We start from the raw sequence: 15,251 nt of genomic DNA on the forward strand, positions 1-15,251 counted from the left end.
GAGAGGTACGATTGCAGTCTAGGGGCATGTATTGATCAGACATATTTTGACATTCGACCGGCCGGTCTAACTTGAAAATTTTGACTCAAACCAAAGCTCTGATACCACTAAATGTAACCCTCCAGAGACCGATAAGGGTAACCAGATCCGATCCGGGGTGTCACATTTGGGCCACCGGAGTGACCCACTGTAAAAATAGTGGAAAATTTAAAACTTTTTAAATTACATGTAAACTAATAAAATCAGTTGTCACTATTTAAAAATAAAACAGATTTCCAGACTCGTATATAAATCAAAATACAATTACATGCCCCCTAATCACATGTACCATACTCTACAACAACGCCGGAAAAACTCCCTTACTGAAGTCGATAGATGCACTGGTACAATTCTTTTAACCTGAAAATGTGAGTAATAGAGTGAGCTTTGAAAAGCTCAGTAATACAGAACTACCAGATAATGTTGAAGAACGTGCAGATACAGATAAACATACATATCCTTATTATTTCTGAACATTTATAGATTTTTATACTGAGCAGAGATTCTACTGATATTTCAGATGGTAACGGACAATGAGCTTTCAGTTCAGACAAATATTTCGGATGACTGAGTTCAGGAGATCAGAATAGGTTATCTAGTGTGTTCCCAAAAACCATGTAACTTTTCAGATCTTTTAAAACATATATATATATATACCCCCATCCCAACACATCATAATGTGTAGGTTCCCCAGAACCATACACCCAACCCAACACATCATATAAGGCCCTGAACACAAAGCCGAGGAACCTGCGAAACTTCTTCCTTCAACAATACCCCCCAATTAAAACATTTTTCGTCCGTAAACGGATATATCAAAAATCAAAACATAAATCAGGTCAAGTATCATATCAAAAATCAGGTCAAGTAACAGATCAGAATCCAAGTAAAGTATCAGATCAGAATCCATGTCAGATATCAGATCAGAATCCATGTCAAGTATCAGATCATAATTCAAATCGAAAATCAGATAAAATATTCATGTGAGTAGGGAACACACCAGAGTTTACAGGTATTGTTTAGAGGTACCGTATCAGGCAGAGAAACACAGTTCTTCAGTATGCCGATAGAATGTTGGAATTTAGAATCACTATTGGAAGAGTTCATTAACAGACAGAATCATCAGTTATTCAGAATGTGAATTATCAGGATATTATCTTATTCAGACAGTTTTCAGAAGTTGTACGTAATCAGAAGGGTATTCAAAATCCTATACATCCATGTCAATTGATTGGATAATCGAACAACTTGAGAACAAAGATTCAGAACCTTAACAATCTATGTCTACTGGTCAATTCATTTTCCTTCTAAGGTATTTACTCTTTAATACCACAAATTCTTGTCCGTAGACCATTTTCGGAATCATCGCTGAATAAATCTTCCAATGTCTTTATTTCATTTCCACGTTTCCACAATATCATGGAATGCTGACGTACTTGATTAATTTGTTCATAACCCATTGTAATTGTACACTACGTAAACTCATCAGAGTTTCCAGACTTATCCAAATCACTTATTAAATCCTCAGTCATTGAGGTTACCTAGTTCATTTAGCAGTCATGTCCATTCCAGTTACTTCAGTATTTTCCAGAGTAATTCAAACGTTCCTGAATTTCAGATACATGTTGTACTTCCATTCCATTTAATTTGGTCTTCGTGGTTGATTTGTCGAACAAACGTCCAATTCTTAGTATTGAATACGATCTAGAGCTGAGCTGAGCTGAATACTTTCAAAATTTATCATCGAGCCAAACTTGAGAAGACGAATACATGTTCCAGTAATATCTATGCCATTCAGGTATTGACATAGCTTTAGGGTTGATCTACTCACTTAAACTATTTTTTCCATTACCTTTAAAGGTAGTCTAATACCTATGCTTACTTGGATTCCTTAATTAATCCAAGATATTTACTTAATATAGGCCATAAGGGTATTTTGGTCATTTTGGTTTTCAGTTTTATTCCAATCATAACAGAGCTCAAGGATATCCCATCATTCCTGAGCTTGGTGATATTCATGGGTCATTTCCATTACAGGGGTAATTTGGTTATTTTACAGATCCACTGTATTTCAATCTTTTTCCTCCATCCGGTCTTATTATTTAATTCCAATTTATCATCTATTCCAGTCCGTTCGAACAATTCTGATAAAAGAGCACCCTCCGATAAATTGTTCTTCAGGTATTTACTCATAACTCGGATATTTTCGGGTCAAGTGCCTTCTCGTATTTTACAAACGCAATATTATGAATTTTTCTTTACAAAGACAGAATATTAATAATTAACTTTGTACTTAATCGAGTTAAGTACAAATCCTCAAAGTGCTTTCTCCTTCAGGGTCAAGTCTGACTATTTTACCTCTCAAGGGCATTTTCGTAATTTCTTAACCAGATAATTTCGATATTAGCTCTTAACGAAAATAATATAATTCAGAGATCCTATGATTAATTGCTTTCTTGAATACTCTCTGATCTTGAAACGGTTCTCTTAACAAACTTCTAGTATTCTTCACAAACTCTCATATGATTAAAAACCGGTTATCCATAATTTCCAAATAAAACTAACATTTCTTATTCACATCAATATTTTATCAGATCAATATGTCTGTAAAATCCTCTTATTTAACTTCCATATTCAAATCTTGTCTTTTTATAACATAAGGGTATTTTCGTAATTTTACCCTACCAGAGTATTCTCATAATTTCTCATCCAAGTACCTTTAACATTTAACCTTTGATGAAATAAATTATAAGTTGCAGATACAGGGCTGATTTCTTTATCACTAATCACAAACTTGTAATTTAATCTAACAATTTCTCAATCTCTTATATTAGTCATTCGATCCGTAATCAGTTATTGAATTTCTACCACATCATATCAAGTGTATAAATTATTTAACTCCACCAAAGTGACCAACATTATCTTATTCATGCATTTTTCAATATAAACATGTTCCATAAAGAATAAAGACGTAGTAAAGTATTACCACGATTTCCGTGTAATACTGATCGACCATAAAAATTCCATTCAACACCTTTGATCTTCAATTCAACTTCCAATATTTCCTCGGATCCATATAAACAGAAATTACATCAAAAACGGAGCTTAATTCTGAAAAACGGATCGAATCGGATGATAAATCAGTCAAAAACAGCTTATCAGGTTCGAATTTGGCAAAACCGACTTCGGATTCGGATTCAGGACGTCGAAAGCATATAATATGGCTTTTGAAAATTTGGAATCTTTGGTCAAAATCAAAGTCAACGGGTTTGACCGATAATTTTGAGGCCTTCGGGTTCGAATTTCGAGAAACAGACTGCGGAATCGGATTTGGAACGTCGAAAAATGTCAGGATATGTATTCTCGGTCAAAGTTAAAGGTCGTTTAATACCCGGTCAAAGCCAGTCAAAGTTTTGGTCAACAGTGGTCAACGCTGGTCAACGGGTCAACGGTCAACGGGTCGGGTCGGGTTGTGACCGGTCAAATGGGTTACAAAACCGGTCAAACCGATCATTTTTCCTTCCCCACGCGCAGTGGTGGCGCGTGGGGGCGCGTGAACAGTGCACTGATATCGGAAAATTCCCGGAAAAATTCCTAAAAATTATTTTAAACGATTTCGAGAGACTACCAATTGAAGGTAGATTGATTGGTGCAACGAGGAGAAAAGCAACTGAAAATTCCCTTCGTTCTCTTCAATCGCTTCCTCATTCTTTCAATTGATTTTGAAACCAGCACACATGCCAGCTCTTGGTATATATTGGAAGCGACACGCCAAATTATCACATTCAAAAAGTAACTCAGAAGAATGGAAAAATGGAACGGATCTGAAATTTGAATAGTGAATTGGGCTTAAATTAATGGATCTTTCTATTGGGCCATTTAAAACATTTCCAGCGGTAAAAATACTATACAACTCCCTGTATTATAGTGTATAATTTATTTTGATCTCTATACTTTTGAAACAGATACAATAGACCATATATGTTACGAAAACGAGTAAAAATGTTATTTCCGTAAAAATTGAAAAAGAAATTATTAAATTTTACGACCAAAGGACATCAAACTATGCATAAATTATGATTTTGGTTGTTGAATTTTTAAAAGTTATAAAATGATCATTAAATTTGTCAAATTATTACAAATTGATCATTAGATTTTACCGCATTATAACAAAATTTTTATTGAATTTATTAAAAAAAATTACAATTACTATAACAGAACGGTGATCATTTTGTAACAGATCGATAAATTGATTGACCATTGTATAATTTTTTAAAAGCTTAGCGATCAAAACAATCAATTGAATATAGTTCAATGATCTTTAAAGTACTTTACCCTTGATTTTTTGAATATTTCTATAATACCTTTTAATGATTTACTGCTTTAACATATAAATAAATAGTATCACATCAGCATAAACTACACATAGATATGTACATATAAAATAGGCATAATGCAATAAAATAACTCTAACGTTTGACACTGGTGTCAAACTTATCCGTATTGTTTTTGGAACATTTGACCATTCAATGTTTAGTTTTGGGTCAAAAACAACCAACAATGGATGGAAACCGCCAGTCAATTGACGGCCAACGCCTGATGCTGATGGTGCACGCACACATGGAAGAAAAAGTTGACATGGATGTCCAGCTCATGTTGATTGATGATGTGGCAGTGTCACGTCAGATTTAAAAAATAAATTTGTTATTTATATTTAATTAATTCTTATCAATCAAAGAATGACACGTGTCACTCTCTGATTGGTTTTTGGTTAATGAAACTATGAAAATGTGAAACGCATGGGAAAGGACTCGAACCTGGGTCTAAAGGATGAAATGAAATAAACCAGGCTACATGGTTACTTAATAAAGCAAAACCTATTGAATAGATTATTCAGTTTGAACTTAATAAAAAAATTAAAACATGTGTTGTTATTTCCTTTTCTAAATTAGTCTCTTCTTGAAATTTTAAAAGTTTATTCACTGACATAAAATTTGATATTTGTTCCTACACGAAAGTGTTTTTTTTTAGACAAGTATGGTACATAAATTGGCAGCAACAACAGCCTAGGGGATAATCAGAAATCATAACTCATGAAACTAATTTAAAATTAAATCGATAAACATTAATGGTTTAGGTTATATTAGCTCGAAACTTCAAATAACTTGAATTGGTTAAATGAAGATAATAAAGTTGTTACCCCAAGTGTAGAGAACCCAGGCTCATCAACAGACTACACAAAAACAGAAGATGGCGAGGAGCTAAAAATCGACAGATATCTACTAAGCCATCAACAGATGTGGTAAACCAGTCTAATATATGATAAAAATTTAGTGTCAAACGCTGAAATGTGTTAGACTGACGTGATAACCAACTACACAACATCACCTTGTTTATTGAGGACACAAAAATATTATATATATCTGTTATTTTAAGAGAACATTTTTCTTGTGTCTTGTCCTTTCCGTTATGATTTTTTCTATTTAAAATTATACTTATTCTAGTTATGAAATTATTATTATCATCATCGTTACCTAAAAGCAATGACTTTTCATTTTTTTTAGAGAAAATTTGGCTATTAAAAGCCAACAACTAAAAGAAAGATATTCTTAGTTGATCAATAAAAAAATTTAATCAATCAAATTAATAAAGAATGTAATTTTAAGTTCAATTAATATTAAATCACGAATTTAGTATTAGACAATTCTCCTTTTTCTTATAAAAAAAATGGCTGTCCCTTTTTTCCATATATTAGAGGCATTTTACAAATAAAATATGGAGTACAGATTTAATATCAATAATAAATAGTGTCAATTAAATATATGTAATTATTTAATTCAGTTTAATATTTTTATTATGATAACTAAAAGATTATAATTTTATACGTATTTAATCATATAAACATATACTCAATTAAGTGGTACCTACTCCTTAAGGTGTCTTGTGCTTACTTGATTAATAAAAAAATTATATACTCGTACTTGATTTGGGATTTCAGAAGATGGGTGTTAAGTACAGGCAAGCATAAAGGAAGAAACCAGCAAACATCTTTTTTATCATAACAAATGCTACATATAAACTGGAATCCAAATTCATACTGAAAATTACCATAATATTAATTGTACGTTTACCTAAGACAATATCCCTACTTAAAAGAGTTCAACGGGAAAGAAAAGAAAAAAGCTACCCATTCTACTGATTATAGCAACAACTATGATGGGCACAGAGAACAACACGTTTTCTCCATCAATCTGTCATTCATGTCCGGGACCTTCGAGCAGGCGATCGGCTGAACATGAAGGATGCAATCAATTATGGAAATATTAATAAATAATTTGAAACGTGTTATAATATATTCTCCCAACTACAAACAACAAATAGCTTTAATCACATTACCTGCGGTATCTCCCATACGCGGGACTCTTCTGCCTGTCATAAGCAGGACCGTTATAGCGATCATAAACGGGACTATGAGCCCTAACATAATCAGGACTTGGTCGCCTGCGATAAGCAGGACTTGGAGACCTCCGATGTGGACTATCCCCATGTCTACCACTACCAACTCTTCTAGGACTATCATATTTGCCATCCCTCTCATCATCATCCCTTAAAGCATATTCGACAGACACGACTCTGTCCAGTAACTTGCTGTAAAATGCACAAACATTAATAAATTAGGAGCAATATCATCTCACATGAAATTAATAACAAAAAAAAGTATATTCCCACCTTCTCTGTGTTGCCTCAAGGGCTTTGCTAGCATCCTCTTGCGAAGCAAATTGCACAAATGCAAAGTTCCGCCTAATGCGAACATTAAGAACCTTCCCGTATGGCTCAAAGTGCTTCGTTACGTCTCGTTCCCTTGTGCGGATTGGATCAAAGTTGATAACAAACAACGTTTTGGTGGGCCTTTGACTTGTAGTTGACCTAGAACCATCGCGATGCCGACCACGTTCTCCCTGACAACAAAATTATCCTCAAAATAAGTTGTTTGCTTTCATAGCCATTAAAATCAAAACCAGCAACTGTAGAAAGATTTGATTCACACATCAATAACATACCTTAGCCCACTCCACAGAAAGTCGCCGACGATCGTATCCAAAAGGCATATTGTCAAGTCCACGAATAGCATCTTCAGCATCACGCTCATCCTCAAAATAAACAAAAGCAAACCCTATAACACAAACCAAAATCAGAGGCAGAAATGACAGTTTATACAATTGGTGCGATTCACACACAACTACAGGTACATCAGCCAAATCACAGGATTTCTTTTCCCTGCAAGAACTAAGAAAATATACAGCACCTGCAAGTAGGTGAAGGAAGGCTGATGCACATAAGGATGTAGAAGCGTTGCATGATGCACTAAATCAAGATGGTGGCATGTTAAAAGTTAAAATCCAAGTTTTCAGGGTCTGAGACATTATTGCAAAGCATGTTTCGCCATTCAGACAGCAGGAGTTCAGAAATTGAAGGCATTGCATGACAGATTTCAGTGATCCTCTATAGTCAGAGGTACAAGGCATGACATGATAGTTTGATAGGTCAACACCAGCCAGTGAGGATGGTGAGTAACATAATCGAGTGAAGAAAATGCAGGATGATGACATCAGTGAGTGGCAGGAGAGTAGACAGGCAGGCATGATTTTTTTTGCGGAAAGTTGGTGAGCCCATATAGAAGCTCATTTTCCTTCAGAAGAAAGTCCTGCGCCAAAACAAACACTTAATATGCAATGGTTTTCTCCACTAAACTGGAACCCTTCAGGTGTCATTTAATTTCTCCCAATTAGTGTGATCAGATATACAGACCCCTGTATATGTACATCTGACATCCAATTCCAAAAAAAAAAAATTGACTGTTTAACGAGTCCATTCATTCAAAAATCAATGTCACATGCATCCTCAAGCCAGGATATAAGCAAGACTACAGCTCAACAAATCAAGCCTAACATTTCCCATATTACAATAGCCTCAGATAAGTTGAGGAAATAATTAAAGAATGGACAGGAAACAAGGTCACAGATTTGAAGGACAAAACTAACATACGAGTTGTTCATTTACCATGAATAAAAATGATATCATGAAAGTTAGCAATGTGAAGGAAGAAAAAAACCAAAAATAGTAATTTCACGGGAATATTTGTTATGAGAAAAATTCTCTAGGTGTTGAATGGGAAATGAATTTGAGGAGACGCGACCTTTTGCAAGTGATTGAGATTCCAGAACAATAAGAAAAACTATGATATTAACTACTAAGTTCCCATTACCAATCAATTAAAGTCAAGAAAATGTACTACAATCGGCAAACTATCAACAAAATGTACATGTGAAGATGCAACGAACCACATAAAAGATGCAATTTTAAATTCAGAAAGTCTCACATTCATTGTTTTAATAAAAAGATTTACCAGATTTCATGTCAACCCGCTCGATCCTCCCATACTTTGAAAACAAACGCTCCAGCTCTGACTGCCGAGTCTCGAACTCGAAATTCCCCACAAAAACTGGCCTCATTTCCACCAAAAAAATAGTGGCACCTTATCTTCAGCAGAAACCTAATAGAGAAAGGACAAACAGAAAACACAACATTAAAACCCTTAAATTAGGGGAGAATCTTCAAGTATTAATAGGGTTTTAAATAGCGCTATTCCGGCCGCTATTTCCCGGTAGCGGCGCCGCCCTCCATAGCTAAAGACCTCGATATCGGCCTGAATAAATTTCACCTCAAAGGAGCAGCGGATCGAGGCCGCAAATAGCAAATGCAACGGAAAACAGAAACGATATCAGTCGGCTATTTCAGCTAAAACACGATGGCTTTTGTCAATAAAAAACTAAAAATTCCTTCACAACAAAGTAATCAGAGAGAGAGAGAAATAAGCATTACGATCCAAAACAGAAAACCATATATTGCAGACTGATACAGAGGCAGAGAGATGATAACTCGAAACATCGTAACTCAAGTAGAAATCAATCTTCAAACTAAATTTAGGGTTTCAGAAATTACCTTAACGAGAAAGACGAGGCTTGATTGGCGGCGGTGATGTATGAAGAAAGTTTTGAGAGTCTGGATCGGGAAATTTAAAAGGAAATTCCAGAGAGAAAAAAATGTATATATTTTAAGGGTAAACTACACCATAACCACTTAACTATGTGAGAATTCCATTTTGACTATAAAATTTTTAATTCTATTAATAAGATCATTTATTTGTTTTCTTTAATAGTGTGAGAAATTGCATGTTTAGTACGGAAATTATCCTAATTAGCAAATGTACTTAATGTTACGTTCTTGTTTATTTTTTTCATGTTGGGGTGTCAACGGGTCAAGTGTAGTTCGGACTTATATTAAGGCATGGAGAGTTTCTCACCGAAGTTGATTTTCAACGAAAACAACTGAGACCGTGGTTTTCACAAAACTCATCCTTAATGGGTGATGGCAACGTCAACTTAAGAACCAAGACACCAAACGAACGGAAACAATGGGTTGAACCAATTGATAGCGGTGGTGACACCCACCACGATAAAATGACAAAAATGATATAGTAAAAGAGAGGAGAAAATGGAAGATGCAATATGCAGCGGATAGTTTTCACAAAATGAGAGAAAAATTAAAAAAAAAATGGGTAAATTACAAATTATTTTTATTTGAGTTTTATAAATTTTTCCTCACTAAATTCAAAAAAATATAAGATTTTATCTCTGAAGATTAACGGTCGTTAAACCTTTAACGGTTTGTTGACATGGCACGGTAAACATATAAAATTAAAATTATATCATTTCCATGCAGATAATACGTAGATTAAGTTTTGGTTAATTCCTTTCATATTTGTACACTTTTGCTAGCTAAATTTAAAAAATATAAGTTTTGGTCACTTATATTATCAATTTATTAAGTTTTTTTCGCTTACGTTATCGTTTTATTAAGTTTTAGTCACTTGGGCGTTGAATGTCGTTAGTTTGATGATGTGCTATGTTAGTAAAATGGTTTAATTTTTATTTTAACCATACACTTTAGACAAAATACTTATTATTGATCATTTTGTAAATTCAAATTAGTTTAAGGACAACATTTCAATTTATTCATTTTTAATAGGATTTCTTCCTAACCCAATGTTGTTCATTTTGTCATCGCTTCTTCTTTAGACATCTTTGCTCCATTTGCCTTCTTTCAAGGACTCATGCTACATTTCAAGAACAATGAAAATCTTCCAACTTTCGATAACAATAACACCACAAGTTCAGAGAAAAATGAAAGAGTATGGATCTAGAGATAAAATGAAGTTGGGTAATCTCAGTTATACAAACTAAAAATCAATTTCCAAAGATTGATATTGCAAAATGTCAAATCCAACAAGGAACAAGAAGACAAATCAATAAATCAAAATAACTCGATAATCGGATATCACCCTTCGTGGTTATTTACCCTTAAGAAAGTGTCTCCAATGAAACATAATCAATGGATCCAAACAACCCGATAATTGGATTCTCGAATTCATCCATTGAACTCAATCCAAAATCTATGATCTTCAACATCAGATAACCAATAACAAGAACAAGCAATTTTTTATTCTAGAACCCTATGAATCACTATTAACCCCTGTGGCCTACATGATATGTCACACCATCGGCAACGCGCCGCCTTCGAGTATGTAACACCCCCAACTCGTACCCGACCCGGATACGAGTCCGAGATGTCACATTACTTTTTTCAAGCATTACTCTTAACAAATAATAACAAAATACTTAAAATTGTATTAAGAAAATACGATAATATACATATATTAATACAAGTTTACCAAAATACTCAAAGCATACACAACTTAACCCTTTAGTTACATGCCAATACCCATTTACATAACAAAATGACCTACTGATTAAGTTGCTTCTGATCTGATAGTTGCAGGAGTAATGCTGTCAGCTGCTTAACCTGTATCTTCTACTTTCTTGGATCCTACGCGTGAAACACTCACACGCTAAGTCATCGACTTAGTGAGGCAATGTAATAATAATAGCAAGGAACTGTAATGAAAATGCCATAATGATATGAAATGAGATGAAATATACTTAATCAATGTAGTTTATATCACCATAATCCTTACCCGTAAGCATATTACATTAACATTCACGAATTTGTATTAATAAGTTTATTGGCCCATGATACCATACTGAGAACCTAAGGTACGTGAGTATTGTGAGGTTGTGCACTATGCTATCACCACAGCTCGTATAAATTGCACCGAAGTGCCGCGTAGAGTTTTTGCACCGAAGTGCCGCGTAGAAATTTGTCCGGAAGGACCGCGTAGAATTTTTCCCAAAGGACCACATATAAATTCCTTAAGAAACATATACATATTCCAAGGATCAATTATGTGTCTCAAAAGACCTCACAAATGTTCCAAAGAATATATATATATCCCGAAGGACCGCGTAGACCCTCTACCCTTGGCATGCCAACTATACCTATAGTTCTCATCTACAGAACATGGGCTTTTACAATTCACATAATTTATATCGCATAGACATATCATTTCCATACCTTTATCACATAAGCATTTAATTTTCCATACCTTTAGCACATAATTCATATAATTTTTCCTGCATATTCATGTCACATAATGCATATAATATGAATTCATGTCAAGTATCATAATATGGAATGTGATCATGTATCAAATATTGAATCTAGACTTATCATAAGTCTAGAACTGAATATAATACTATATTCATGCTATGCATATGCACTCACCTATATTTCCTTGCTTTTTCCTCGATCGATCTTACTTGTCAATTATTCCAAAACTCGATTAGGCTCAATATCTACATAAACATAATTTTCAAGATGATTATCAGATGCCTAAGTCTTGAAATTAACTTCTAATAGCCTAAACAAATTTAAGGAATTGATTTTTTTTTCTTTAGGGGGGAATCGATTCCCTACTGTGGGGGTATCGATTCCCCTCTGGCATTCTGGAATTTCATATTCGTTTGAGGGGGTATCGATTCCCCTTGAATGGGTACCGATTCCTCTAGACCAGAAATCCTATTTTGAGCTCGAAAATCATCTTATTTCAGCTCAAACCTTTATATTTTACTCCTTTTAATATTCCTAACTTTCATACACTTACTTAAACTAATTATTATCCACTCAATACCTCTAAAACTTAAAAAACCAATTCTCCATATAGAATTTAAGAATCTTACTCAAATTCTAACTTGTTCTAATTTAAATCCTATCACCTCATACTTCTTAATTAGCTTGATGACAAGTCAAATCCAGCTTCTAATTCTAATTATGACCTTTAATCCAAGATTTCATTCAATGGCTCCCAACCTTTAATCTCCCTTAACTTACAATTCTTTGAGTTTCTAAGTCCTTGTTTCTCTCCATCATCTTTCCTAAATCTTCATTAACCAAAACCATGCTTAACTCATAAGAATTAATCCAAAAGAAGACAACTCACCTTTACTTGCAAGCTTCACGGTTAGAGAAGAAGAAGAAGAGAGAGAAATATTTGGAACCTTGTTTTCTCTCAAATGCTTTCTACGTGGTTTATAAAATAACCTGAAGGAATATTTAATTATTTATCTGACTAAAAGACTCCTTTTCCCTCTTAATTTCCCTTCTTTGCTTATCCATCCTACATGAAACATTCCTATTAAATCTTTCAACTATTCAATTTATCTACTTTGGTCACTAAATTTTAAAATTTCACAATTTGATCACTAACCCGGTATGGATGACGTTACAGAGTACCTCATTTCTGTGATGACTCGATCAGAAAACTCACCGCCAGGGAAGAGCTCCAATACTAAGTGAACATCGATTTGATATTCGTAAACGTTGTGGAGGTCGATCACATTCGGATGTGATGAAACATTCTCAACGATCTTTTGCATCATGGGGATTTCGTAGGTCAACAACGTGTCAGAGATGGAAATATGGTATTGTGTCATCAATAACGTCGTCATTGAAGAAACTCTAGTTATCTCAGCTCGAGGCAATGGTGTCATGGTGGTGGTGGTGAATCTTTTCAAAGTATTAACGACAAATTCTCTACATTTTTCATGATTTCCATTACTTCGTTTTATACATATTCTTGCAATTGAGAACCCACCTAATTTGACTTCAAATAATTACAACTAATAAGTAGAAACAAGAAGGTTATTGCAATTGAGCAGAGATGTCTGAAGAAGAAGCAAGGAGTATATGAACAATATTGGGGTTGGAGAGAAAAAATATTAAAAAAATTGGTAAATTGAAATGTTTTCCCGAAACTAATTTAATTTACAAAAGATGCATAATCAGTATTTTGTCTAAAGTTTAGGGATTAAAATAAAATTAAACCATTTTACTAACGGGTGATGTCATCAAACTAACAACGTTCAACGTCCAAGTGACCAAAACTTAATAACACGATAACGTAAGTGACCAAAACTTAATAACACACTAACGTAAGTGACCAAAACTTAATAACACGATAACGTAAGTGACCAAAACTTAATAAAACAATAATGTGAGTGACCAAAACTTATGTTTTTTGAATTTGGAGAGCAAAAGTGTACAAATATAAAAGGAAAATGACCAAAATTTAATCCACGTATTATATACGTGAAAATGATATAATTTTAATTTTATATATTTATTGTGTCACTTCAGCAAACTGTAAAAGGTTTAACGATCATTAACTTTAGTGACCACATTTTAATTAAAATAAAATGAAAGTGACCATATATTATATTTTTTAATTAAGTGTGTAAAAGTTATAATACTCAAACGAAAGTGACCATATATTATATTTTTTTAATTAAGTGTGGGAAAGTTATAATACTCAAACGAAAGTGACTATTTTGAAAATAGTTAATTTAAAGATAATATAATATTTTAAAATTAATATAAAAATTTTAAAATTATTAAAAAATGCAATGTCACCTCTGTTAAATTTTTAACGGCGGGTACTAAAATGGAACAAAAACCGAATTTTAGGTATAGTTTTGTAAAAATTAAAAGTTCATGTACTAAAACAACCAAAAGTGAAAAATTAAGTACTAAATACGTATTTTACCCATTTTGGATACCTTAAAACTTAAAATAATTATACAACCAATCCTAATACATTTAAAACTTTGCAAAATAGCACTGAATTTTCGTAAATACTTCAATTTAACCCCAAATAATTACTTTGAAAATTTTAACCCAACTTTAGGGTGTGACATGCATTGTTAATTAAATATCTTGTTAACACCAAGTCCGAATTCAAACATTGGACGACCGTATCTGTTTGTGCCTAATTTCAAAAGGAACGAAAATTTGAGGGAGTAAATCCATATTAACCATAAAATACATACTATATGTATAATCTCATTATACAGTAATACTGAGGTCACCATCTATCTTCAGCATAACTTGAGATCCTTTGCAACTACTAACAACACTGCACCGATCAGAATTAGTCACCGACGGCGACACCCCATTAGCACACTTAGCCACCGTCCTCACGCTTTCAATCAACTCCTCCGTCGGAGCCTCCTGCGCCAATATTTCAGCCAACTTGTCCGGACTTATCACTAGCTTCACCTTCCACACTGTCGGTGGCGCCGGGGCCACCCCCGTGTTGGTTCTCTTCAACGCCTTCTGCTGATTGAACGACATGCGATACGGAGATGGCGACGACGACGACGATGAAGAGGAAGCAATAGGTGTTACAAGATTGTTGTTGTTCTTATTGATCTTGCTGCTGTTGTTGTTGCGGGGTAGGAGATAGTAGAGGTGGCCTGTGCGGAGGTTTTCGTGGCGGAGTAGAGGGCGTGAGAGCCTGTGCGGGGTGCGGTAAATGGCTTGGCCAGGGAATTCCTTGGTTATGCTGTCGGCGGTGATGGGTGGCGATAGCTCCATGATGCCGCCGCCAGGCGTCACCACTCTTACCGTTTCTTTAACTTCTCCGAATGATTTGAGAACACAATTGCCCATGTTGAGTCTTGCGTGTTTCTCTCTTCGCCTTTAGGGATTGGCCGTGTGATTTTAAGCCATGGAAGCTTGGAAACCTTTGTGATTATACATGTGTAGAATGAAACGTATTTATAAGGTGGCGACGGCTGAGATGAAAGGATTTGTTGTGGATTTTTAAAAAAAAGAAAAAGAAAAATAAAATTGGCATACAAAACAAAAATCATTAAGATATGATAAAAAATAATTATATTTGATACATTGACGTGGCA

The 15,251-nt window shown here is 34.2% G+C and overlaps 2 protein-coding genes across 2 annotated transcripts; both read right to left on the reverse strand.

Moving 5' to 3' along the window:
• Positions 1-6,281: 6,281 nt before the first annotated feature.
• On the reverse strand, positions 6,282-9,121 carry LOC120129840 (serine/arginine-rich splicing factor RS31-like). Its single transcript, XM_039147243.1, has 6 exons — positions 9,043-9,121; positions 8,447-8,593; positions 7,101-7,213; positions 6,769-6,998; positions 6,436-6,687; positions 6,282-6,328 (listed from the first exon to the last, which is right to left on the reverse strand). Exons 2-6 carry the CDS (start codon positions 8,550-8,552, stop codon positions 6,298-6,300), a joined length of 732 nt encoding a protein of 243 aa, XP_039003174.1. The 5' UTR covers positions 8,553-8,593; positions 9,043-9,121; the 3' UTR covers positions 6,282-6,297.
• A 5,276-nt stretch (positions 9,122-14,397) lies between these two features.
• On the reverse strand, positions 14,398-15,003 carry LOC120129717. Its single transcript, XM_039147155.1, has one exon. The coding sequence runs from the start codon at positions 15,001-15,003 to the stop codon at positions 14,398-14,400; it is 606 nt and encodes a 201-aa protein (XP_039003086.1).
• Positions 15,004-15,251: the final 248 nt, after the last annotated feature.

Source organism: Hibiscus syriacus, unplaced genomic scaffold, assembly GCF_006381635.1.
Source record: "Hibiscus syriacus cultivar Baekdansim isolate YM2019G1 unplaced genomic scaffold, ASM638163v2 tig00110503_pilon, whole genome shotgun sequence".
NCBI classification, from domain to species: domain Eukaryota; kingdom Viridiplantae; phylum Streptophyta; class Magnoliopsida; order Malvales; family Malvaceae; genus Hibiscus; species Hibiscus syriacus.